A 27,857-nucleotide genomic window follows, 5' to 3' on the forward strand; every position below is an offset into this window, starting at 1 on the left:
TTTCTACACCTTTTTGTTGATGCAGATTGTGATCCAACATTTTATATGCGACCCTACATCTAGAGCAACCGATTATTCTATATGAGGTGAGCTACTCCTATCCAGGCTGCCATAGGCCCACAAATCTTTTGATGACAAATGTTTATTCTTTTCCGACATTGTTCTATTTTATTAGTTTTGCTGCTTTAAGACATTTGTTAGTAAGAGGTATGGTACGGTGATATTCAAATTTCTGGAGTGTAATAATTAGATTCTCTCTTTGTTTTATTTATAAATTTTAGAACTCTTAGAAGTCATTTGGGGTGAGGTATAAAGTATAATAATCACGGGATAAAATAGAGGATTATTTTATTCTGTGTTCGGTTGGAAATGTTAGATAGTCTTTGAGTTATTTATTCCACCATTTATACCATAGTAATGAGATAAGTTCTTTCATATACATGGTAGAATAACTTATCTCAAAATAATTAATTCTGAAATAACTTATTCCCAAACAAACAACTCCTAATTTCATGCCTTAATGTGTATAAATGTTTTAGATGAGTTGGCTATGTCATTGTTTAGTTGGTAAGATATGGTTTGCCAATCGAGGGGTTAGTGTGAGTACCAATCATGAAAGTTTGAGTCCTGATAGAAAATAAGAATAGAATTTCATCCCATTATTTTACGGTAATGTAAAATAATATTAAACAAAAATAAAATTTATAATTTAGGTCACACTAGCGTGAAGAAATGAATCAAGATGAAACTCAAGAATTGAGCATGCTTAATTTAACTATCCAATAAGAAAAATTTAAATTATAAGAGAAAGAGAGGAAAAATATGTAATAACTCTACCCAAAATCGTTGGAATACCTTGTAGCTTACTAGTTATTACTCGATAGTCGAGTAGCTAAAACTAATTTAGCTTCAATCAGAGTAGGATCATAAGTTTCGGTGTTAAAAAGTTTAGTGTCAATTATGTTGCCGCTTGTATTCGCTTGCATCACCCTGAGTTTAAAACAAAAAATCTAATATTTTACTAATTTATAAAATTAATTTTACAAATGTATTTTTTGGTATGATTTTATATTTTTTAAAATTATTTTTTATATATTAAAAAATTGATGGAATTAATCAATACAATTATAAATTTATATAAAAATCATCAAATTTATTACAAAGAATCTAAAAATCGATTCATCCAATTCGATTTTTTTTTGTCCAAGTCAATTTTTTAAAAATCATTGACAACTTGTTCCAAGGAAATCGTTCCTTTTTGTGACACTTCACATTAGTCTCCCATCGAACTACACTGAATATTACAGGAAAAAAAAGAAAAAGAAAATTACAAATAGCATTTTTAACTCCATCTTCTACCTCTCCGCAACAAAGGCAACCCATCTCCTACCCGTCGGAAACACGCACCACCATTACAACTCTCTGCTTTCTGTGATCACTTGTAAGTTTGCGTTTCATATGCTTATGATCCCAATAATTTGTGTACTTAGCCGCAGATCTGAAATTTGATTTTGTGTTTATTCGATTTGGGTTGTTGGAGTTTGACAGTTAGTGTTTTGTAATAGGGCACTATGAGTATCAATATGTATACGGGGTTCACGAGGCTTTGCAAGGGTCTAGCAGTTGTGCTTGTGGCCGGTCACATTGTTGTTCAGATTCTTCCTTCTGCTCTTTCTTATCTTGCTCTCATCCCTGCCAAGTACTCTTCTATCTCCATTTTGATTACTATTAAATATTGCTTGGTTTCTGTTCGGATCACGGGATTTTAGAATTGGAATTAGCTGTTTTATTCCCCAATTCGAATTGTTTTTTTTTTAAAGGTTGGATTGGCTTTAAGGTAGTAAACAGTATGATGCTAATGTAGTTTCTGTATCTGTAAATGCTTCAATTGAATCTCAACTTCATGGATCATGTGCTGATCTCTTTAATACATTTGTCTGCTCACACTTGTATCCTTTTCTGAAATGGTCCTCATTAGAAGAAAAAAATTCTTTCAAAATGCTAGATAAAGACTTGCTTGGCGAGCTATGGAATTTTTGAATACCTCTTTAAGAAAAGGAAAATTTTGGCCTGAGTATAGGTTACTCCTTATTGTTCTTGATGTGAATGTTCCAATTACAAGGCAGCTTCCTTGTGCATGAGTTCCTGAGTATAGGCTGAATACACGGACGAGAGATGTAGATCTAGGATTTTAATTTTATGGGTTCAATCTTTAAGGTTCTTAGTATTGAACTCATTGTATTTGTAAAACGATGAGTTCAAACTTACTATTATTACCATTTTAGTGAACATAAATTTGTGTTCCGCGTTAAAAGCATTGGGTTTAGATGAAGTCGGTATCTGCATTTTGTATCCGTCGCTGATGGATGACCCCTCAAACTTGCCACATTTTTCCATTTAGATACTTGAACATCAGACTGTACCTATTAAACACTTGAACTTGAGTTAAACTATGCTTATTGAATGCATATTTTACAACAATCTAAAATGCTTGAAGCAGGTTCTAACCCTATAAAGTGGCAATGTAACTAATCAGGAAAAGATTCATCAACCATTTTCTTTTTTTTTTGAAATGGTAAAGGTATTATTAATGAAGGTACCAAGAAGGTACATAAGTACAAGACTCTAGAAGGACTAAAATATTTTGAACTACATCAATTATGCAACTACTTCCTCCCTCCTAACATTTCAAGCAAAATCATAAATGCTCCATACTATCAATTTGCCTACTTTTACATCAGATGCTCTTAGGCACATTCCCCAAGACCTTTCTCTCTCCTCCTTTGTAGGAGGGAAGATCTCCTTTCCGGTGGTTCTTAGATGGAATGTTTTTTTTCCCTTCTTACCTTTCTCGGTCCCTCCTTAGCTTCCACCTTCTGTGGTAGTTTATTTCTGTCTTCCCCCCTTTACATTCCTCTTCTACTAGAGATATGGAAAGGAATATGATCGATTTTGCAGGATTCAAGTCTTTTGACATAAACAGAACAGAAACTAGAGAAAAGGTATTGTACAATTGGGTAGAAAGAGGTAGAAGTATGATGTGCAAATCCTCTTTCAATCAAAAGACTTGGAATGGTTGTGCAATGTTCTCAAGGAAGCTTCAAGAGTAAAAGGAAATGTTATGGAAGCTACGAGACCACGTTTCTCAGTACTTTTGTTCTAGGAACTTCAATAAACATGGGAGTTATTTTAGCATCATTTACATCCAAGGAAAGAGGAGATCTAGTTACATCATTCTAGAAGTCTCATTCAATGTAGCTTGGTCTGATTTAGCCTTTAAAATAGAGAAGTTCATTTAATACAAATGTCAAAGGCCTATTACAGTCAGTTATAGAACTACAGATGAGAATATCCCATACACGGAGGCTGTCAGGAGCAGTAGATGGACCTCAAGAGAATTAAGTGAAGCTCTGATTCAATCGGGGGGGGGGGGTTATATAATCATCGCAGGACGCCATAGTGCTGCACAGAATGGGACTCTCAATTGGAGCATTTTTGTGCAATTTCCATTGGATATCCCAGATTCAACACTTTCGGAGATCAGGAGACAGGCTAGTGCTAACTAGAATCAAGCCCATGGCCTCAACATCTACGAGATGGGAAACAATTGCTTCTCTTCGAAGATAGTTGTTGAATAGGTGCGGAGAGGTGAATGGAGGTGGAAAAATCATATTTCAAACTTCAGTAGTGGAACCCTAGGTGGGAGCAGTCTCATCAAGTGTCTCTATGAAGCAAACATGAATTAGGTTGGTTGGTTTGCCTTTTCATCTTTGGTCGCCTAGTGTCTTCAAGGAACTTGGTGACTACTGTGGTGGGTGGATCAAGACGGAGGAGGAGACCGAGTTGAGGAATCTCCTGAAATGGGCAAGGTTGCTGATTATAGGAGATGGCAACTTGACTTTGAAGGAGGTGATGGTGGAATTTGAAGGAACTAAATATGTGATTTGGAATGAGACTCTAGTAAGGTTCTCTGTCGAAGAAGAAGAGGGTCTTTTTTTGCACCCTTGGATATTGAAGGACAAGCTCACTGTATTGAATGGATATCCTAGTCCCCTCAAAGATTTTTGAAAATCTAAGTCACCCTCGTGCCCACCCATGTGTTGGGACTTATGGAACTAAGAATAAAGTATTTAAGAAAGTTTTCGGTGTGCAAAACATTCTAGACTTGGGGGCTTACAATAGGTCTATTACTAAAGGGAAGCTGGACATTTTAATTGAGGAAGTACAGGCCGGCCATCCACCTCACTTTTGAACAGAAGAAAACTCAAGCGGGAGTTTTTGTAATTCCAGTTACAGACACAATGTTGTTCACAGAAGGAGAGGTACACATGTAGAAAAATCAGATTGAGTCATCGGAGAATGAAGACGCGATGTACATCATCTATACTCAATGCAGGTGGCTCTGGAGGGACATGCTACCAAAAATTTGAAGTTGGAAGAGCAGGATATTGTTAGGGCTATCAACATAGATGAAGCAATCCTTTTAAATTCTCGAAACAATTAGTTGAAGAGGATCCAAATTTTGACAGTTCTATTTGGGTTCAACAAAATGTATTAAGAATCAAGAAGGAATTAGGGGGCATGCTTTCAAAGATTTAAGTTAGAGACACTTGAATTATTTATGAAGATAGATGAGAAGAGCCAAGCTACTAGGGAAGAAGCTAGTAACAAGACACTAACGATCCCTAAGATTAAGGGGTCAAAAGAGTTAAAGAATTTGGAGATAGGAAGTAACTTTTACAATTATGGATCAAGAAGTATGTTTTTTTTACAACTAATTCGGAGTCATGAATGAATATTGTATAATGGAATTTGAGGGGACTAAACATGCCGAGAAAGAGATTGTTGATCAAAAGTATTATGAATAACTGGAAAGCTAATGTTTTTTGTTTTCAAGAATCAAAATTACAAGGTAATATAAAGGAAGAAATTACAGAGCTATGGAAAAATAAATGGGTGAATTTTGCACAATTGGAGGCAAGCTGAACTAGAGGAGGAATAATATTGATGTGGGGTAGAAGAATATGGGAGGGAGAGGTGTGTAGTTTGGGTATGTGCTCCATCTCATGTAAATTTAGTGGAAAGACTCAGGATTTTTGGTGGCATCAATCCAGTGTAAAGTCTTTATGCCCCAAATGATAGGAGGGAATGGGAAGAAGTTTGGTGGGAATTGAGTTCAGTCAAAGGGTTGTTTTCAGGGCCTTGGGTAATTTGTGGGGATTTCAATACAGTTAGATTCCCATCTGGAATTTTTTTGTGTGTTAGATTTAATAAGTCCATGGTAGACTTCTCTGAGTTCATAGAGGATATGGAACTTGAAGACCTTCAATTAGCAGGAGGGAGTTACACTTGGAGAAAGGAGTAGGACATGACATAGCAGCCATACTTGATAGGTTCTTGATCTCAGATGAATGGGATATAACCTTCAAAAACATCAAGCAATCAGTTCTTCAGAAAAGTCACTTTTGATCATGTTCCTATAATTCTAGAATGTGGAAGTTAGGAAATGAAGAAATCTTATTTCAAGTTTGAAAATTGGTGGCTTAAGACAGAAGGATTGAAGGAGAAAATTCAAGAATGGTGGAGCTCTAGTATCTGTGAAGGAAGACCCCGACTATGTGTTAGCTTTCAAGCTGAAAGACATAAAAGAGAATCTTAAAGTTTGTAGCAAGACAATTCAAGGCAATTTAGGGTTGCAAAAGCAGAGTATCCTTGACCAAATGGCAGCCCTAGAAGAGATTCAAGATCAAAGATGTTTAAATGATGATGAGACTTACCTGAAGGTTAAGCTAGAGGTAGAATTTGAGGATATTGTTTAAAAAGAGGAAGTGTCATAGAGACAAAGATCCAGGGTATTCAAAGAAGGGGATAGAAATACAAAGTTCTTCCATAGATCTTCTAACTATCACAGTAGATATAACAACATCGACTGTCTGCAGGTTAATGGGGATAGTTCAGAGGATCTGGATGACATCAAGAGAGACATTGTCAACTTCTACCAAGAACTATACTCTGAAATGATGAATGCAGACCTCAATTTAATTTTAGAGAAGGATATCTGATTAATACGAAGAAAACCAAATGCTACAGTGCCAATTTGGGGAACAAGAAGTGAAAGATAGTGTGATGGCATGTGCAAGTGACCAGTCTCTTGGACCAATGGCTACACAATGGCCTTCTTCATTCAGTGTTGGGAGGTAGTGATGAAAGAGGTGGGGGATGCTATACAAAATTTTCATATCCAGTGCTTTCTCGAGAAGAGCTTCAATGCTACCTTTATAGCATTGATTCCTAAGAAGGTGGGACCAAAAGAGCTTAAGGATTTTAGGCCTATCAGTTTGACAAGGTGCATCTATAAAGTCATCTCAAAACTATTTACCGAGAGGCTTAAGAGAGTGATATTTAAGCTGGTTAATCTTCAACAGATGGCTTTTATCAAGGGAAAACAGACTATGGATGCAAATCTTGTAGCAAATGAATGTGTGAATACAAGGATCAGAGATGGGACTGCTGGGGTTCTCCGTGTGCTAGACATTGAGAAGGCATATATGATCACCTCAACTAGGCCTACTTATAGAAGTCTCCGGAAAAAAAAGGGGATTTGGCAGGAGATGGATAGAATGGATTAAATTCTGCACCAGCACAATTAAATTTTCAATTTTGATCAATGATTCTTCAACTGGTTTCTTCTCCTCTGGAAGAGGATCAAGACAAGGTGACTCTTTGTCTCCTTTCTTATTCATTATAGCCATGGAGGGTTTGAGTGACTTGCTTAAAACAACTCAGTTTAACAACTGGATCAGAGTTTTTTTTTTCCAAACCAAGATGATAACCAGGGATCTTCAACAACCCATTTACAATATGCTATGACACCTTGGTGTTCTGTGATGCTGAGAAGGACCAATTGAGAACTTTGAGAATCATTTTCATAGTTTTGAAGCTACTTCAGGTCTTAACATTAATTGGACTAAAAGCTTCATTTATCCTGTTAATGAGGTGCCTGAAATGAGCAATTTGGCGAACATATTTGCGGGGGGGGGGGGGGGGGAGAATTGGGGAGTTATCAACAGTATATTTGAGCATGCCATTTGGGGAAAAAAGAAAATTGAAATCTGTATGGAACTCAGTGTTGGAAAAGTGTGAAAAGAAACTAGTTAGTTGGGAAGGACAATACGTATCTATATGGGGAAGACTGACCTTGGTCAACAGTGTTTTAGATGCATTGCCAACATATATGATGTCTCTTTTTCCTATGCAACTTAATGTAGCCAATAAGCTTGATGAAGTTGGAAGAAACTTTTTGTGGCAGGGGAATAGTCCAACAAAGAAGATCCACCTGGTTAAGTGGGCATTGTTACAAAAAGCAAGAAGGAAAGTGGACTGGTAGTTAAAAATTTGAGATTTTTAGAAACAAAGTCTTATGCTTAAATGTCTTTGGAGGTTCTCAACTCCAGGACAATCATTATGTTAGGAGACTATCATAACAAAGTATGGTATGGAAGATAAGTGTATCACCAATGAAGTGAATGCACATATGGAGTCAGTTCATGGAGATCAATCAGAAACAACTGGCCTATATTGTATAATAGATTCAACATCCAAGTAGGAGATGGGGAAAAGCATGCTTCTGGGATGATGTATTGCTAGGCCAATCTTCTTTGATACAATAGTTTCTAGATTTATACTATCGGAGGAATGCAACAGTGAAGGAGGTAAGGGTTAATATAGTATGGAAAATCAGCTTCAGAGAAGGCTATTAAACGATTGGAAGGTTGACAGGCTACTAGAGTTTCTCAATACACTTGAATAATTTTAGGATTCGATGCCAATGAGGACTGCAGATTCTGGTTAGCAGGTAGCAGTGGAAGAGTCAGTCGCCATTTATGAAGTTTGGGCTTTGGAGATCGAATCGTAGAGGTAGATTCACTGTTAATTCAGCTTACAAGACCTTAACAAGTCTAGCTCCCAGATTAGCTCTTGACATTGAAAGCACATATGGAGAACTAAGATACCATACAAGGTGAATTGTTTTGTTTGGTTGGTAGTTTAGCAAGCTTGCTTCACAAAGGAAAATTTACTGAGAAGTGGAATGCAACTTAGCTCTATTTGTCTTTTTTGTGGTGAGACTGCAGAAACAAACACCACTTATTTCTGCATTGCAGAGTGACTACTCAACTTTGGGACGTTTTTCTTGCTATGATTGGTTTGAATTGGTCTATGCCTCAGTCTACTTTAGACATGCTTTATAGTTGGAACAAAACGAGAGGTAGCATAGACCAAAAAAGAAGATGGAGTATGATCCCAGGTTGTATTTGGTGAACTATCCGGAGGGAAAAGAATCGAAGGTGCTTTGAAGGAAAGAGCAACCCAATCCAGAAGATAATGTAAAGTTGTATTTTACTTTTTCACTTTTGGCGTAAACAGGAGTACATAGAAAATACTGAGACTCAATGCAATTGTTAGTCTCTTTAGATCTTCTTGCTTAGATTAGCTTGCTCTCTTTACATGTAATTATGGCTTAACAACTCTTTTTGGTTAATACAATATGTTACCTTATAACAACAACAACGTATCTAGTGACATCCCACAAGTGGGGTCTGGAGAAGGTAGAATATACCTAGACCTTACTACTACCTCACGGAGATAGAGTGACTGAGAGAAAAACCAATATATATATCATAGTGACAAAAACGAAAAGCGATGCAAATTTTATAAGACAATAACAATAACAATAACAATTGCAATATACGGTGATAATCAAAAGGCAATAACAATACAACTACAATGGCGCACCTAGACCTATGACCAATCCTAAACCGTCACAAGGCAAGACATCATTCTATCCCTACTCCTACTAACCTACTAACCTTCTACCCTAATCCACGACCTCCACTCCTTTCTATCTAGGTCATGTCCTTTGTGATATGGAGTTGCACCATATTCTGTCTAATCATCTCTTCCCAATACTTTTTTGGTCTCCCCCTACCCCTTCGCATAACCCCCAAATCCAACCGCTCATACCTCCTAACTGGTGCATCGACACCCCTCCTCTGCACATGCCCTAGCCATCTCAGCCTCGCTTCTCTCATCTTGTCTGCCACAAAGGCCACTCCTACATTCTCTCGAGTAACCTCATTCCTAATCCTATCACTCCCAGTGTGTCCACACATTCATCTTAGCATCCTCATCTCCGCAACATGTACCTTTTGAACATGCGAGTTCTTAACTGGCCATCACTCTACTCTATATAATAACGCTGGTCTAACCACCATTCTGTAGAACTTATCTTTAAGTTTAGGTGGTACCTTCTATTTTCTAATCACATAGGATTCCAGAGGCAAGTCTCCATTTCACCCATGCTACCCCAATGTGATGCGTGACATCATCGTCGATGTCCCCACTACTCTGGATGATGGATCGAAAATATTTAAAGCTTTCTCTCTTGGGGATAGGTTGAGTGGCAAGCCTCACTTCCGTGCTCTCTTCATCCATCGCAACACTGAATTTGAACTCCAAGTATTCTGTTTTGGTTCTGCTCAATTTGAACTTTTCGGACTCTAGAGTTTGTCTCCAAACCTCCAATCTATCATTAACTCTGTCCCGAGTCTCATCAATCAACACTATATCATCCACAAATAGCATACACCATGGTACTTCCTCTTGAATAGACCGTGTCAGTTCATTCATCACCAAGGCAAAAGAAAAAATCAGACTCAGTATTGATCCCTAATGTAGTCCCATCTCAACAGGAAAATGCTCTGAGTCACCTCCAACCGTCCTAACCTGAGTCTTGGCTCCAGTATACATGTCCTTTATTGCCTTAATATATACCATCGGGACACCTTTAGTCTCCAGACACCTCTAGAGAACATCCCTCGGAACTTTGTCATAAGCCTTTTCAAGATCAATGAATACCATATGAAGATCCCTTTTTCTTTCTCTAAATTTCTCCACCAGTCTCCGTATGAATTGCTTCAGTAGTCGATCGCCGCGGCATGAATCCAAACTGATTCTTCGAGATTGACACTTCTCTCCTCACCCTCATCTCCACCACTCTCTCCCATATTTTCATAGTGTGGCTTAACAATTTGATACCCCTGTAATTATTACAGTTTTGGATATCACCCTTGTTCTTATACAATGGAACCATAGTACTCCACCTCCATTCATCAGGCATCTTAGTTGTCTTAAAAATAACATTAAACAACCTAGTCAACCACTCCAAACCTGCCTTGTTAGTGCTCTTCCAAAAGTCCACCAGAATCTCATCAGGTCCGATCGTTCTCCCCCTTTTCATTCTGCTAATAGCACATCTAACCTCCTCAACCTTGAAACACCTGCAATACCTTAAGTCCCGAAAACTATAAGAGTGCACCAAATCAACCAGTACAATGTATCTGTCTCCTTTTTCATTTAAGAGTCCGTGGAAGTAAGTTTGCCACCTTTGCTTGATAGAAGTCTCATCCACTAACACTTCACCTTCCTCGTCCTTGATGTACTTTTCTAGATCCAAATCACACTTTTCTCTCTCTCGCCTTGGCGAGGCTATATAATTTCTTATCCCCACCTTTTTCCCCTAACTAGTCATATAACCATTCAAAAGCTACTGTCTTTGCACTGGTGACCGCTAACTTCGCTTCTGTCTTGGCCTTCTTATAGATATCTTTAAGCCTACACTTCTCATCCTCATCCACGTACTCTAACCACTCTGTATACGCAACCTTCTTAGCTTTCACTTTGGCTTGAACTTCTCCATTCCACCACCAATCTCCTTGACGACTACCAAAGATTCATCTCGAAACCCCTAGAACCTTGGTAGCTGCTTTTCTAATGCAACCAACAGTCATGTTCCACATGTTGTTCACATTTTCGCTACTACTCTTGGCCCCTAAACCAATCAACTTCTCCCTCATCTCCCAAGAAAGGGCGGGAGTCAGGCTCCCCCATCTAATCCTCGGTCAGTCATAAAAGGGTTTTCTTTCTCCTATCCCTCTTAATCTCCAAGTCCATCACCAAAAGCCTATGTTGGGTAGTAATATTTTCACTCGGAATGACCTTGCAATCCTTACGAAGGCCTCTATCACCCTTCCGGAGGAGTAAGTAGTAAATCGAAGTCCTAGCTACTGTTCTGGTAAAGGTAACCAATTGATTTTCCCTCATTAGAAAACACGAGTTAGCAATAACCAACTCAAAAGTTTTAGCAAACTCCGGTAGAGATGCCCCGCCACCATTCCTCTCCCCAAAACCAAAGCCTCCATGGACATCATCAAAACCACTAGAAGTTGTACCGATATGACTATTGAAATCCCCACCAATGAAAATCTTTTCGGTGCTCGGTATACCTCTCACTACCTCATCCAAATTCTCCCAAAAGAGTATTTTGACTTCCTCATCTAAGCCACATGGGTTGCATATGCACTAATCACGTTCACAATAAGCCTACCTATAACTAGCTTAATAAACATCATTCTATCACTAAGCCTCTTTACCTCCACCACAACACTCCCTAAGCTCCGCGTTGACTAGAATACCTATTCTATTCTTATTTCTTGAGCTTCCTGAGTACTGTAATTTAAATCCGTCCATATCTCGAGCTTTGGTGCCTACCTATCTAGTGTCCTCAACACAAGCGATATTAATCTTTCTCCTCTTAAGACTCTTCACTAGCTCTATAAACTTCCTTGTAAGTGAACTTATGTTCCACGATCCTACTCTCATCATAAGAGAACCCGTCCCCCTCTTACCACTACTTTCCCTCGCATTCAGCCCCAATCGAGGACATGATCCTAGTCCACAATTAGTTACCGAAGCCACTACAAAGATATGAACTACAAAAGTGGTAAACTGAGAACAAATAAATCCAGAGAATACAAACAAGCAACGTGATAATAATTGACAACATAGAATATATAATAGAGACAATACACACTAACTAATAGGCAAATCAATGTACACTAATCACTAAGCATTGAAAGAAAATGAGGAACAATATCTGAACAATAATGGTACAAAAGTAATAAACTGAGAACAAATAAATCTAGAGAATACAAACAGGCAACGAGATAATAATTGACAGTATAGAATATATAATAGAGACAATACACATAAAAAAAATAAGCAAATCAATGTACACTAATCACTAATCATTGAAAGTGTTAGAATAGAAATAAGTGTACACAATCCTAATTAGAATATGAATAGTTTATAGTATCCTACTTGGAAAAGGATTGGTTTATAGTGTCTATAAATAGGGTCTTTATGTAATATTGTTTTTACACAATTCAATAATATTTTTCTCCTATATTTCTTATATGGTATCAGAGCGTTGGTGAGAAAATTCAAGTCACCGTGTGTCAATTATTTTTCCGGCGACCTTTGGGGGCTGAATTTTGTCAGTTTTTTGTTCTTTGTTCTGTGGGTGTTGTGGGAAAACCAACACCATTACAAAGCTCAGAAAGCTCAGGCGACCAAACCCCAACCAACACCACTGGAAAACAACACCTCACGAGCTGTCACGGCCGTTCGAAGGTGAAATTTTTTGGCGAGATCTGGTTTACGCGCCGGCGTGTGAAGCTTCTTCGATCAGTTATTTTTGAGTTTTTTTTCTCGGTTGGGGTCGTCCAGTCATTCCGACCAGATCCGAGACTCGAAATTAGGTTTCTGACAATTTTTAGCCAGTTTTTGGTGAGTTTCCAGTGAATCAGGGTTTCCAGACTAGATTTCGGCAGTCAGATCTGTCTTTTCGGTTTTCGGCGACTGAACTTTCTCGCAATTTTTTTTTAGATTCCTATATATTTATATTTCATAATGTCTTTTGGGATTGATATTTTTGGCTCCAAAAATATAGGAAGTTCTAAGCCCTATGATTACTTCGGAACCATTAATGGGAAGCCCAAACTATTTAGCTTGGGCTTCCCCGGTTGAGCTGTGGTGTAAGGGTCAATGCGTTCAAGATCTCTTAACTAATAATGTTTGTGTGGTAGATGAAAAGGCCAAGCTTAGTGAGGAAGATGCAAAAGTCAAAGCACAATGGGTGAAGGTTGATGCTCAATTATGTAGTCTCCTATGGTGATCTATCGATTCCAAGTTGATGCCCTTGTTTCGCCCATCCCAGACATGTTATTTAGTTTGGGAAAAGGCTCGTGCTTTATACACTAATGACATATCTCGATTCTATGATGTGATATCTCGAATGACCAACTTAAAGAAACAAGATTCTGATATGTCTAGTTACTTGGGACAGGTACAAGCAGTCATGGAGGAATTTGAAATGTTGATGCCAGTTACTACGAATGTGGAAAAACAACAAGAGCACAGACATACGTTGTTTCTAGTTCTTACACTTGCTGGACTTCCTACAGACCATGATTCAGTGCGTGATCAGATTCTAGCTAGTCTAGTGATTCCTACAATTGATGAATTATTCTCTCGTCTACTTCGTCGTTCCCGGCCTCCCAATCACAAAGTAGCCTCATCACCCACCATTGACTCCTCTGTTCTTGCGTCTCAAACCATAGAAAAACGAACATATCAATGTATGGAGAATCGACGAGGAGGGTATTTTGGATAACCTCGATCCAAGTGTAGTCATTATCATAAACTTGGGCACACTCGTGACATATGCTATATTTTGCATGGTCCACTACCCAATTATGATCCTATTGCTCTAAGGGAATATAATGAGTTCCTTCGAAATCGTGCAAGTAAGAAGACATCTCCACAAGTAGCATCTGTGGCTCAGTCTAATCAATCATCCAATAATGATCATATTGCTCATACAAAATATTATGAGTTCCTCCAGTATCGAGCAAGTAAGCAAACGTCACCGCAAGTAACTTCGGTTGCACAACCTGATGTTTCTGTTACGGGTAATTCTCTCGCTTGTGTTTCACAATCTAGTACTCTTGGTTCATGGGTCATGGACTCAGGCGCTTCCGATCATATCTTTGGTAATAAATCACTTTTGTCTGATATTGTTTATTCACAATCTCTTCCAGCTATTACTTTAGCTAATGGGATCCAAACAAAACCAAAAGGGGTTGGCAAAGCCAAACCCTTATCTTCTGTCACTCTAGATTTTGTTCTTTATGTCCATGGCTCTCCTTTTAATCTGGCATCTGTTAGTTGTTTGACGCGTGCCTTACATTGTGGCATATTCTTTTTTGATGATTTTTTTCTCATGCAGGACCGCAGTACGGGACATACGATTGTCACAGGGCATGAATCACAAGGCCTTTATTATCTTACCTCTTCAAACTCCTTTACAGCATGCTTCGGTACAGATCCTCCAGACCTAATTCACAAACGTTTGGGACATCCGAGTCTATCCAAGCTGCAAACGTTTGAATTATCTTACAGTGACTAGACCTGACATCTCTTTTCCTGTAAGTGTTGTAAGTCAGTTTATGACTTCTCCTTGTGATAGTCATTGGGATGCCATTATTCGTATTCTGCGATATATAAAATCAGCTCCCGGTAAAGGACTACTTTTGGAGAATCACGTCCATGAGCATATCACTGGATATACAGATGTTGATTGGGCAGGATCACTCTCTGACGTTCTACATCCGGGTATTGTGTTTTAGTAAGAGGTAATTTGGTGTCTGGAAGAGTAAGAAACAAAATGTGGTTGCTTGATCTAGTGCAGAAGCAAAATATTGAGCAATGGCTATGGCAACTTGTGAGCTGTTTTGGATCAAACCGTTGTTGACAAAACTAAAATTTGGAGAAATCGGTGATATGAAACTTGTGTGTGATAATCAAGCGACCCTTCATATTGCATCAAATCCAGTGTTTCATGAGAGGAATAAGCACATTGAGATTGATTGTCACTTTGTCAGAGAAAAGATACCCTCAGGAGATATTGTTACAAAGTATTTGAAGTCAAATGATCAATTTACAGATATCTTCACCAAGTCCCTCACCGGTCCTCGTATTAATTATATTTGTAACAAGCTAGGTACATATGATTTGTATGCACCAGCTTGAGGGGGAGTGTTAGAATAGAAATAGGTGTACATAATCCTACTTAGAATAGGAATAAAAATAATAATAGTTTATAGTATCCTACTTGGAAAAGGATTGGTTTATAGTGTCTATAAATAGGGTCTTTATGTAATATTATTCTTACAATTCAATAATATTTTTCTACTATATTTCTCACAGACAGAAAATGAGGAACAATATCTGAACAATAATGGTAGGACTAAGAAAAAAGAACAGAAAGCAAACTGATCAGAAAGTGATACTAAAATATGAAACGGAGCACAAATAATCAATTAAGTAAAGGAGAGATAGAACCTGGTCCGGAGAAAAATGGAATCCTGTGCGTCGCCGGAAACTTGCTTGGAGCTCTAGTTCAGATCTGGACAAACCTATTTCGCTGGCTAACGGCTTGAAAACACAATAAGGAGACGAAAAGCTTCGCTGGAAAATAAAGAAAAAGAACGGAGGAGTTTCGCCGGAAAAAAAAAACCTTACCGGAAACAAATAAAGACGAGGGAGAAGAAGTTCGCCAGAAAATATAGAAGGAGACAGATCTGGAGAAAGGGAGAAAGATTTGGGTACTTACAGATCTCGCCGGAATCCAAGCAGCAAGTCGGCGCTGGCAGAAGCTGATCGACTGCGTGTGTGCGTGCGTAGATCAAAGCTCTACAGGATAATCATACCTGGGAGATTGTGGATTTTCCAAAAGGAAAAAGTCCTATAGGTTTCAAGTGGATATTCAAAATCAAATATAAGTCTACTGGAGAAGTTGAGAGATTCCAGGCAAGGTTAGTGGCTAAGGGATATAGTCAAAAGGAAGGGATAGACTACAAAGAAACATATAGTTCTGTCGTCAAGATGAAGACAGTTAGGACTGTGTTATCTACTGCTGCTCAAAATCATTGGCACATTCATCAAATGGATGTGTTTAATGCATTTCTTCAAGGGGATCTTACTGATGAAATCTACATGCAATTTTCACAGGGATTTCAGAGTCAGGGGGAGAACAAGGTATGCAGACTCATTAAATCCTTGTATGGGTTGAAGCAAGCACCTAGACAATGGAATACAAAATTGTCCGAGGCATTGATAAGATTTCAGTTCAAACAGAGTGAACATGATCACTCTTTGTACACAAAACACACATCAGCAGGAACAGTGTTGGTTATCATTTATGTGGATGACATGCTGATCACAGGAAGCAATATTCAGCTTATTAAAGAAACAAAAGACAAACTGAGTCAAACCTTTAAAATGAGGGACTTAGGTGATCTGAAATACTTCCTAGGAATTGAATTTGCCAGATCAAAACAAGGGATACTAATGCATAAAAGGAAGTATGCATTAGAACTCATATCAGAAACTGGTTTGGGAAATGCAAAGCCAGCAGTAACTCCCATTGACAACAACATTGACCTCAAAACAGTATGATGACTACATCAACTCAGATGCTACTGAATGTGATCCTCAAGCTGATCAAGGTGCCTATCAAAGGTTGATAGGAAAGCTACTCTATCTTACCATGACCAGACCTGACATATCTTTTTGTGTACAAACCTTAAGTCAATTTCTTCAACAACCAAAAAAGACTCACATGGAAGCAGCCCTTAGAATTGTGAGATATATAAAAGGTCAACCTGGTCAAGGGGTTCTACTGTCAAGTACTCAAGATAACAACATCACAGCCTACTGTGATGCAGATTGGGCATCATGCCTTCTCACAAGAAAGTCTTTAACTGGATATTGTATTAAGGTTGGTGACTCTGTAGTCTCCTGGAAATCAAACAGTCCACTGTATCTAGAAGCTCAGCAGAAGCTGAGTATAGAAGTATGGCCACCACTGTGACTGAAGTCATCTGGATGATAGGTCTTATGAATGATCTAGGTATTGAAGTACAGAAACCTGTGAATGTGTTTACAGATAGCAAAGCAGCAATACTACTAGCAGCCAATCCAGTCTATCATGAGAGGACTAAGCATATTGAAATAGATTGTCACTTTATAAGGGAGAAGATTGTACAAGGACTAGTGTGTACAAAATATATACCAACACAAGAACAACCTGCTAATATATTAACCAAGGGACTGACCAAAGTCCAGCACCAGTTTCTTAGTTCCAAGCTTGGAATTCAAAATATTTTTTCACTTCCAAGCTGGAGGGGGAGTGTCAATGTCAGTGATACATTGCAACCAACTGCAAGTATTAACAATGAAGACTAGCTAGTTAGTCAGTTAGAGAGAACCCGGAAGTTAGTTATTTTCACAAAGTTAGTTAGTAGTTCGTAACTGTATATATAGCACTGTACAATCAAATAATGATCATCACAATATACAATAATGAAAAGATCTTCTTCCTACTCTCAATTCTCTCTGAGTTCTACAACTTTCTTCTTCTTCTTATTTCTCTAGAGTTCATCAAGAACTCATCTCTTTTCTCTCTTAATCTCTTAATCTTCTTAAAAAAAAGTGGTAATAGATTTTCAAGAAAAAAGAGTCTAAAAACGGGTGGGGCAACATTTTTGGAGAGTTAGAGTAACATAGCAAACACATACTCTGAGGAAACTAATAAAATTAAAACTTTTATGCATAACCAATAAGAGAGAGTGTACAATACAAGAGCATACCAACTTCTTGGCCAATTTGTAATATATACATATACTAACTAGAAAAGTGTGCTTGGATGATAAGCACCCTCCACTTCCAACCCGGAGGTTGTGAGTTCAAGTCACCAAGAGAGCGAAAATGTGGGAGTTTCCTAGGGAGGGGTTAAAAAAAAGAGTGCTTGCCTATAGTTCTATAAGATGCCTTTTCCATGTTTTGTTGTCAAAGACCTATACATTTACAAAGTCAAATCGAGCACCGTTGAAAGTTACTTACAAGTCAAAATTTACCCTCAGTGCCAAAAGTATTTCAGAATTATCGAAAAGAACTAACGACTGCTAGACACCATCATTATCACTTGTAGAATTGTCTGAAATAAGTTCTTGTTACCTGCAAGAAAGATCAATACACCATCGCTTTTTCAGTTTAAGCACATCAGTGTCTTGCTTCTCTGCTGAGTGTTTAGAAGTTGACGCCATTTTGTTGTCTTCAGGTGCCTCAAGCTTGGGAGCCATCGGCTTTTCACAGTTCCCAGGTTCTTTGATACTGCACTTGGATACATCAGTTAAACTCGAGCTTATGAACGACTTTATGTCTTTCTCTCCCTTAGCTTCAACCCATTTGTCATCTATCCAATCTCTTGAAGCCCTCACGTTCTTCCTTTGAATCCCCAATATGTTACCTTATCAAAAAAAAAGATTTTGCAAACATTTGTTCTTAATCCTAGAATTGTGACTTTTTTGTCCTTCGAAACATGCTCTATTCCTTTCCAAAAGATGCATAGAGAAATAGTGAACCAAATCTGTTTCATATCCTTTTGAAATTCTTTTCCTTGCCAGCACTCTAATAAACCCCTCCGTTGTTAGGCATTGTCCAAGGAATACCACAAATATTTCGGAATAAGTCCCAACACTGCCTGAAGCACTTGCAATGGAGAAATAGGTGTTCTATTGATTCTTGAACCTCACAAATAACATCTATTGGCAAGAAATAGGGGGCATATCTTGGTTTATCAAAGGCAAAGAGCGCAAAAAAGGTAAGAGATTTGTTGGGGCTTTAAGCCCGATGTACAAATAAAGTGTGGAGGGTAGCAGGTACCCCGTGGAACTAATCGAGGTGCGTGCAAGTTGGCCTGGACACCATTGTTATAAAAATAATGCAGGCATTAATGAAGAAAGGCTCAAATGAAAAAAATAAAACAAGAACATATGCAATTCAGGAATAATAATTATAAACAAAAATGACAATTATATGGACAAAGGAAATTTCAAATTTTTAGAATTAAGTAAAATATTTATTATTTAGGGTCGCGTCTTCAGGAAAACGTCCATTGTTGATGAGGCGTACACCTAAAACGCTTACTCTTTAAATTGCTTCTCTATAATTTTAGCTTTATAGAGAAGGTTTATAGAATTCAGTGACGATAGCCGTACTAAAGCCGCCAATGTCACTGGCCTAGACGTGCCCCTATCCAAGGAACCCCCATAGCGGCTCTCGAAGGCAGCAGCTGCAATAGCTATACGGTGGTGGCAGTAGTAGGTCTCATGGTGGTGGTGGAGGATACATGGGTTGAGGAAGTGGGTATGGTGGTGGAGGAACTGGGTGTTTAAGTGTTGTGATACCGGACATTTTGCTAGGCTTGATACTCAGGGAGGTGGAGGTGGTGGCTATGACAGTGAAGATGGGAGCTACTCCAGTGATGGCAGCATAGGTTGCTGTTTCCAAAGTGAGGAAGAAAGTCATTTTGCGTGAGAATGTCCCAACAATAATCGCTGAAGTTTGGTAGAAACAAAGAGGGTAAATATGTGTTTTCACATTTGCACTTTGTTTTCTATGCCTTCGTTTTTTTTCTCGGTCATTTTCATTTTGAATTGTTTAGGGGATGAATCATTTGATGTTCTTGACTTATCATTGCATATGGTGACTTTTTTCCGTTCCAAGTATGATTAGGATATGGTTCTCTGCTTTGTTATCGCCTTTTAGGAGTTGTAGTGGTTATGGGTTAGTATTTCAACTTGAAGCTTTTCGAAATGTGCACTTTTGACATGTGTACGTACATGTTTGGAAGATTTATCAATTATCAAAAATGAAATGGCAGTGAAGGTTCAACATGTGCACCTCATAGTACTGGAGTCTTGAAGTACATTCGTTCTTATTGGAGCAAGTTTGCTGAAAATTCAGGATTTCTTCTGGGAAATAGAAGGATTAAAGTTTTGGGATGCGTGGTTGGGACACTCACCTTTAAAATATCAGTTTTCAGGCCAGGATCTTTTCTTCAGAAGGAACATCAATGATTGGGAGTTAGAAAGGATGTGTATTTTGTGACAAATGCTTGGCAATACTATTTCAGTCATCAAAAGCCTAACTCAATTCTTTGGAAGGGTCACTCTGGTGGATGTTTCTCAGTAAAATCATGTTGCTTGTTGTTGATTTCTCACAACACAAACTTCTGCGTATAGAAGAAAATTTGTTACAACAAGGCTTCCTTAAGGTTTCTTCTTATTCGTGGTTTGTGCCTAAGGAGGCTTTCGACTGACCTTCAGAAAAGAGGATTCCGACTATGTTATCTTTACAAGGGGCAATAGGAGATGTTTATCAGATATTTCTTCACTGTAAGGTTGGAGTCAAATTATGGAGCATGATTTTCCCCCCCATCTTGGATATAAGCTAGACCACCAAATTCCACATTGGAGTTTCTCAACTGCTGTAATAGCAAAACGTCTCAGTAAGAAGGCTTCTGAGCTGGAACACTATTCCTCATGTTATTTGGGAAACAATTTGGGCAGCAAGAAATAGTAGAATTTTCAATGGCAAAATAGAAATATTCTTAACCTAAAACATAGATCTGTTTTTTTGCGAGCCTTTGGTGAACTCTGGTCTTTGTACATAAGACATTATTGGGGACCTGCAAAATCTGTAACTATGTTATATGCACTTAGTATTGTTGTATCATTAATAAAGGTCATTGTTACTTTTCAAAAGAATGTTAGCACAAGAAAGTTGGAGGATCGAAATAACTCAGATATCCTTTTTATTGGAAGTAACATAGCCACAAGAATGGTCATCAGCAAATGCCATGAAGTAAGGAAGAATAAAGCTGCTCCGTCTTGTCGTCTGGATATCCAAATTAACTTCAAATATACGCACATCCTACTTGAGAAAGAAGCACAACCTTGTTTCTGAAACTGACACGTACTCCATTCTTGCAGAAGGCCTGATGCCTAGCTTTTGACTATTAATGGCTTTTCCTTGGGATATGGTTTTGAAAAACTTTCCTCTGAAATCTTGAAACACTTCCCCTTTCTTTTAACTTTTCCTTTTTAACCGGCCTCCTTTTTAAATATTTTATCAAACATGTAAATTCCTTTCATTCAATAAGAAGGGGGAGGGCCGACTCTTTATTACAAGTAAAAGTAGCTGTTATCATATCGTGGGATAGCAAATATAAGATTTCATTTTGAGGATTCATATAGCCAAAGAAACTTGTTGGGGATTGAGGCATGATTGTTATTGTTTAGTATATAGATTTTCACTTTTCCCTCTTAAACTTCTTAATTCATGGGATTCACATAAGTTTTATGGCAATTGCATGTTACTAATCACAAAAGAAAGAAAATGAAAAAAACGATTCCTTATGTTTGGGGTCAGTTTAAGATTGTCTTTTGAATATACTCCTTATAAGTTTTGGTCTTTGTCAAATGTAATCACTTTTAGGGTCAGATAAATATTTAACAAAGTTTGACTGTTCAATATAATGGATGTGAAAAGAAAAAAGAGTTCGCCCCAAGGGCTTTGGTCTTGTGATGGTAAGAAGAAAATGCATGATTTGTAGATAAAGTGCACGTCACGGGTTCAAACCATGTCAGATAAAATCCCGGTACTCGAGTACAGAAGGGTAGAGAGGCAGATCCATTATCCACCAAGTTTCAAACCTTGCGCTAATGGCTCTCGAGGATTTTCGATTTTTTGAAAAATATTTAACCAGAAACACTAGGAAAATTCCATCAAATCTCACAAATCGCAGCACCAAAAATTGCACTAGATATCGGAAATAGACCAAAAATACTAGAAATACTGCCTCAAAAATTGTATTACACACCAAAAATAGACAAAACAGCAGAAACTGCACCTCCGAATGTGAGTTCCCATTAAATCATTTTTTTCACTGTTCCAGTTAAATCCAACAACTAGAGTTTGTTAAAAATTTACCGAGACAAAAAATGCCTACTTTTGGCAAACTTAAAGGACAAACTGCTCAAGAGTATATTCATGGAACTATTTTAGACCTAGCCCCCTAATATAAGAAACCATTTTTGTCATTTTGTCATTTTTTTTATGTCAAATGTATATGTAGAACAATCAAACACAGTGGGTGGGTTGTATGCATGTCAAGTCAGAGCTTGAAGTTCTGCTTTATCTAATATTTTTGACAGTAGATCATTATAAAAAGACAATATTTTGGACGGGAGATCTGGTGATGCAGAGTAACTTTTACATAAAGTCCGAAACAATATCCCCTTTCCCATATATGCTTGGACAGAATATTGTGTGAACCTTGTTTTAATAGCGAGACTATACTCAGCAGTCCAGCCTTGACCACCTAATTATTGGAAAGGGATATTTGATGAGTTCACTGAAGAATGACCATTTGTGTTCTGTAGTCCTGTATTAATAGAACTGGAGATTTCTCAAAACTTGTGACCTTCTGCACCCTATACTACTAGGACATGATGTATACTGTTAGAATCTGGGAAAACAGTTGTATCTCTTCTCTTCAACTGTTTCTAAAGTGTGATCTTTTGTGTTTATTGCAGGACTATTCCATTTGCATGGAATCTTATAACAGCTGGTTACACTGAACAGACAGTGTATGGGGTATGCTTCTTTGGCGTTAACTACTTTTCTTGGTTATAGCTTACATTTCACAGCTGCCTTAAAGAGAATCCCAAGGCTCACACTTTTAACAATTCTTTAATGTGTATATATATGTTGAAGTGTGTGATCATCTTATTTAATAATTTAAAAGTTTAAGATGTTGAGAAAGAACATACATTTTTTTCCATAATTATGTCTTCTGCATGTGCCTTCATGTGCGAGCCTGATTCTTTTTCATTGGCCAAGCACGGGAAGTGTTTTTTGATAATTGTTGATGGTGAGACTTGAACCCAGGACCTCTGTTGGTTTGAAACAATGTTCAAGTGTGTGACTATCTCATCTAAAAGTTTAAGCTATTACAGGGAGTATACTGTTATTTTCTTAATTATATATTCAACATTATTCAGTGTATCATTCTCCTTGACATCACCTATTATGTCCAGGCAATCATCAGCACTATCGGTCTTCTTTACCTGGGGAAGCAGCTTGAGCCCATCTGGGGTTCTAGGGAATTCTTGAAGTTCATCTTTATTGTCAACTTTTTGACATCTGTCTTTGTTTTCATCACAGCCATATCATTGTACTACGTAACAAGACTGGAAATTTATCTGTAAGTTGCATAGACTTAATACTATCAGTGAATTACTTTACTTGCCTGGTTACTTCCTCCTCTCGTTATTATTTTATTACTTTAGGATTAAGGAGTTAGTGACTCAGGGGTAGTTTTCCTAGGAATTAGACTTGCTTATTTTGTTTTTCGTTGTCTTCTACTTATGGATTCCCTGCTTTGTCTCTGCACAAGCACAATGTGGATGATTTACTATCTTCTATCTTAATGGAAGTATTGCATAACTCCTTATTTTTACGGCTCTGCCGATCCTTATTTGTTAGCTATATGCCCATTTCCGGCTTCCAAGGAGTTCTTTCTGGTTTCTTAGTTGGCGTCAAGCAAATCATGCCCGACCAGGAATTGTCTATTTTGAAACTCAAAGCGAAGGTACAAGCACTGGAATTACCAATTGATTTTGAAAGGCATCTCCAGACACTAATCTCTCAAATTAAATTGTGCTCTAACATCACTTGTGATTGCTGTTTTGAACTCTTTGCAGTGGTTGCCTTCCCTTGCATTGTTGTTCTCAATTGCTATAAGCTTTTTTACAGCAGATTCGGTATCATACCTTCCAACAGTAGTATTTGGGACATATTTAGGTTGGATTTACCTAAGATACTGGCAGAAGAAACCAGAGACAAAACTAAAGGGTGACCCAAGTGATGAATTTTCCTTCTCTTCTTTCTTCCCTGAATTTTTGAGGTATTTTCCAATTTTCCCTCTTGCTATGAACTACTTTTCTTAATTAATCTGTGTTCCCACATTGACATCTTGTTCGCTGTAATGCAGACCAGTAATTGATCCAATTGCAACAATATTTGAACGGATGCTTTGTGGTAGAAGATCTGAGACTTCTAATGAGGAAAGGGGCTATACTCTAGGTGGTTCCACATTGCCTGGTTCTGATCCCATTGAAGCATCGAGGAGGAGGTATATAAATTAAATTTTTGTACATCTTGCAGTGGTTTACAAAATTTCCCAGAGCTGAGTTTATCATGGTTAATATATACTCATCCCCCTCCCCCCCCCCCCCCCCAGTATCAAAGAAGATAGATTGAAAATTTCCTTGAAGATAATGTTATCAGTTCAATGCACAACTGTATATTAAATTAAGCAATGTATTCATGCTCTGATCATTTATGTGAATGATCTGGTAATACATTAACTAAGAATTCACTGATTTTTGACTTGGTCATAGTGAAGTACTATCCTGTATGCAATTAGCCCTAGATGAGAAAACTATACTCTGTATTTTATTTGAAAATTTCTAATATTTATTTATGATTGTTGGGCTTGGAGATAACCATGCTGTAGACCCATCATAGCTGCTCAAGCTTTAGCCGTTAGCTCAGATGCTATTTCTTTTCTTTGTATTTGAGCTTAGCCCCGCTTATTTAATTAAGTTGGTTAGTGTAGTGTGTCCGGATCCTTTTGACTTAGTTCATGTTAGCCAATTGTATATAAGGGAACCATGGATGGTTTCAGAACCGGTTGGCTCATTTTTTTTATTTTTCTCCACTCTAAAAATATCTCTTCATTGCTCACTCTTTCTCTCTCCTCTCCAACAAAGCCCTAATGCATTTTATCTGATTTTGACATGGTCAAATGAGAGTTTATTCTGTCAGCGCTCCAATCCAAAGTGAGTGAAGAACACTCACCAACCAATGAATGAGTTGTTTTGGATGCAAGGACAAGTGAATATCATTTCCATTTTACTGGTGCTCCTATAAAAGGAATTTTCTCATACTTATGATTTGCGAGAAATTAGGAATGTTTATTCCATTCCAGTGGGCACGCGATGTGGACCAAGTGAAGTGCATTAAGGACGAGCATGGAAAAGTATTGGTAGACGAGACCCTCATTAAACAGAGATGACAGTCCTACTTCCATAAACTCTTGAATGAGTAAGGGGACAGAGACTTTGTGTTGGGAGATTTAGAACTTACAGGGAGACGTCGCGATTTTGGGTATTGCAGGAGTATTAAGGTCGAGGAGGTTAAGAGTGTCGTTCGTAGGATGCGCTGGGGAAGAGCAACCAGACTTGGCGAGATTCCTGGGGAATTTTGGAAGAGCACGAGCTCGGTAGGTTTGGAGTGGTTGACTAGGTTATTTAATGTCATCTTTAAAACGACAACGATGCCCGAAGAATGGAGGTCGAGCGTAATGATTCCTCTATACAAAAACAAAGGGGATATCTAGAGTTGCGACAACTATAGAGGTATCAAGCTACTAAGCCATACTATGAAACTATGGGAAAGAGTGGTGGAGATGAGGGTGAGGAGAGACGTGTCTATTTCAGAGAAACAGTTTGGATTTATGCCGGGACGCTCAACTACAGAAGCCATTCATCTTATGAGGAGACTGGTGGAGCAACATAGGGAGAGGAAGAGGGACTTGCATATGGTATTCATCGACCTAGAAAAGGCTTATGATAAAGTCCCAAGAGAAATACTATGGACATGTTTGGAGGCTAAAGGTGTACCTGTGGCATACATTAGGGTGATCAAGGACATGTACGAGGGAGTCAAAACCAGGGTAAGGACAGTAGAAGGGGACTCAGATCACTTCCCAGTGGTGATGGGGTTGCATCAAGGATCAGCTCTTAGTCCTTTTTTATTTGCCTTGGTGATAGATGGATTGATGCGACAAATTCAAGGTGAGGTGCCATGGTGTATGCTTTTCGTGGATGACATAGTCCTGATTGATGAGACTCGCAGCGGAGTTAACGCTAAGCTAGAGGATTGGAGACATACCTTGGAGTCTAAAGGGTTTAAGTTGAGTAGGACCAAGACAGAGTACTTAGAGTGCAAGTTCAGTGAGACACCTCAGGAGGTTGGCGTGGAAGTTAGGCTTGGTGCTCAGGCCATCCAAAAGAGAAGTAGTTGCAAGTATCTTGGGTCTATCATACAAGGCAGCGGAGAGATTGATGATGATGTCACACATCGTATTGGGGTAGGGTGGATGAAATGGAGGCTCGCTTCCGGAGTGCTATGTGACAAGAATATGCCACCAAAACTTAAGGGCAAGTTCTACAAAGTGGTGGTTAGACCGGTTATGTTGTATGGGACGGAGTGTTGGCCAGTTAAGATTTCTCACATTCAAAAGATGAAAGTTGCCGAGATGAAAATGCTGAGATGGATGTGTGGGCACACCAGGAGCGACAGAATTAGAAATAGGCTATTCGAGATAAGGTAGGAATGGCCTCGGTGGAAGACAAGATGCGGGAAATGCGACTGAGATAGTTTGGATATGTGAAGAGGAGAGACACAGATGCCCCAGTGCGGAGGTGTGAGAGGCTGGCCATGGATGGTTATAGTAGAGGTAGGGGTAGGCCGAAGAAGTATTAGAGAGAGGTGATTAGACAGGACATGACGCAGTTACGGCTTACGGAGGACATGACCTTAGATAAGAGGGTGTGGAGGACCCACATTAGGGTAGAAGACTAGTTCATAGTCTCATTATTCTTCTCTATTCATAGGCGTAGTAGTGAATTACGATCTCTTGCGCTTTGACTTCTGATTTCTGTTACTATTTATTACTTTCTATGCTTTGACTAATCTATTTTATCTGTGACGCTTTCATTATTTATTTATTTGTTATTTGTTATTTGTATTTATTTGTTATCTATTCGTTATTTGTTTGTTGTTTTTCTCATAAAGCTTTTAATTTCCTATTCTTATCTAACATTTTTTATGCGTTTATGCCTTTACTGAGCCGAGGGTCTCCAGGAAACAGCCGTCCTACCTTGGTAGGAGTAAGGTCTGCGTACATTCTACCCTCCCCAGACCCCATGTTGTGGGATTTCACTGGGTTGTTGTTGTTGTTGTATTCCATTCCAGTGGGCATAAGATTGGTTAGTGAAGGATAGCTTCATATTTGTTGTGATTCTTTTACTTTTCGTCTTGCATGCTGATATTGTATATTACAGATGGAAGGATAATTTTCATCTAGTTTGTTGTTATACATGGTTCACTTATAAATTGCAGGGAAAGAGGTGCCAGAGCACTTGAAGAAAGATTGGCAGCTGAGCGTTTGGCTGCTGGAAAGAAGGCTGAAGAATCAGAAAGAGATGTCAATGATAATGTGTAAAAGCTGGTCAATATATATGTAATGTGGTTTCTTTGCAGAAAGAATCCTTGTCCGCTAGAAGCTAGAAGATTGTGCACATTTTTGGCAGTGCTCTTTTGGATTCTTGACGGAAGTTATGTGTTCTTTATCAGTGTCAAGTGGGTGGGTTGGATTGAAATTAAGAATATTAAAATGGGTTGAAATAAAAATTGGATTGGGTCATGACCCTCCCAAATTTACTTTGGGCTCAAATGGGTTGGGTTCAATTGGGCTAAAATTCGGGTTGGATCATGATCCGTCCAATTTGACCCACTTAATCTCAATAATTTTAACATATTATTATTTACTTTTTCTAACCACAATTTGATTTTCAACTCAAGAAAATAAAAAAATAATTTACAAATGTATAGATTAATCCTAAAAGATATAAAATATATGGTAATTCATACCTTTAATATGAGAACATATATTATACCAATGTAAATAAAGACTCTTAAAACGGATTGAATTGGATATTAAGTTGGACTCAATTGAAGATTCTTTTAAAGTGGATTAAGGCTTGAATAAGTTGAGATTGAACTCAATACAAATTATCTTGAGCCCAACCTACAAAAGTTTAGGCGGGTTAGTTATATTTGTTTATTTTGACACCCCTAATCATCCCTATGGTAAATGTACATTTTTCTCCTTTCCAATTTCCACTACCCTTTATATATGT

General features: G+C 38.2%; 1 protein-coding gene across 1 annotated transcript; it reads left to right on the forward strand.

The window, feature by feature from the left end:
- Nucleotides 1-1,269: 1,269 nt before the first annotated feature.
- On the forward strand, nucleotides 1,270-27,501 carry LOC129903393 (rhomboid-like protein 19). The gene is made up of 8 exons (XM_055978941.1): nucleotides 1,270-1,441; nucleotides 1,566-1,699; nucleotides 22,401-22,461; nucleotides 22,905-23,071; nucleotides 23,353-23,458; nucleotides 23,571-23,773; nucleotides 23,861-24,001; nucleotides 27,058-27,501. Exons 2-8 carry the CDS (start codon nucleotides 1,572-1,574, stop codon nucleotides 27,158-27,160), a joined length of 909 nt encoding a protein of 302 aa, XP_055834916.1. The 5' UTR covers nucleotides 1,270-1,441; nucleotides 1,566-1,571; the 3' UTR covers nucleotides 27,161-27,501.
- Nucleotides 27,502-27,857: the final 356 nt, after the last annotated feature.

This window comes from Solanum dulcamara, chromosome 1, assembly GCF_947179165.1.
Source record: "Solanum dulcamara chromosome 1, daSolDulc1.2, whole genome shotgun sequence".
Classification (NCBI taxonomy): domain Eukaryota; kingdom Viridiplantae; phylum Streptophyta; class Magnoliopsida; order Solanales; family Solanaceae; genus Solanum; species Solanum dulcamara.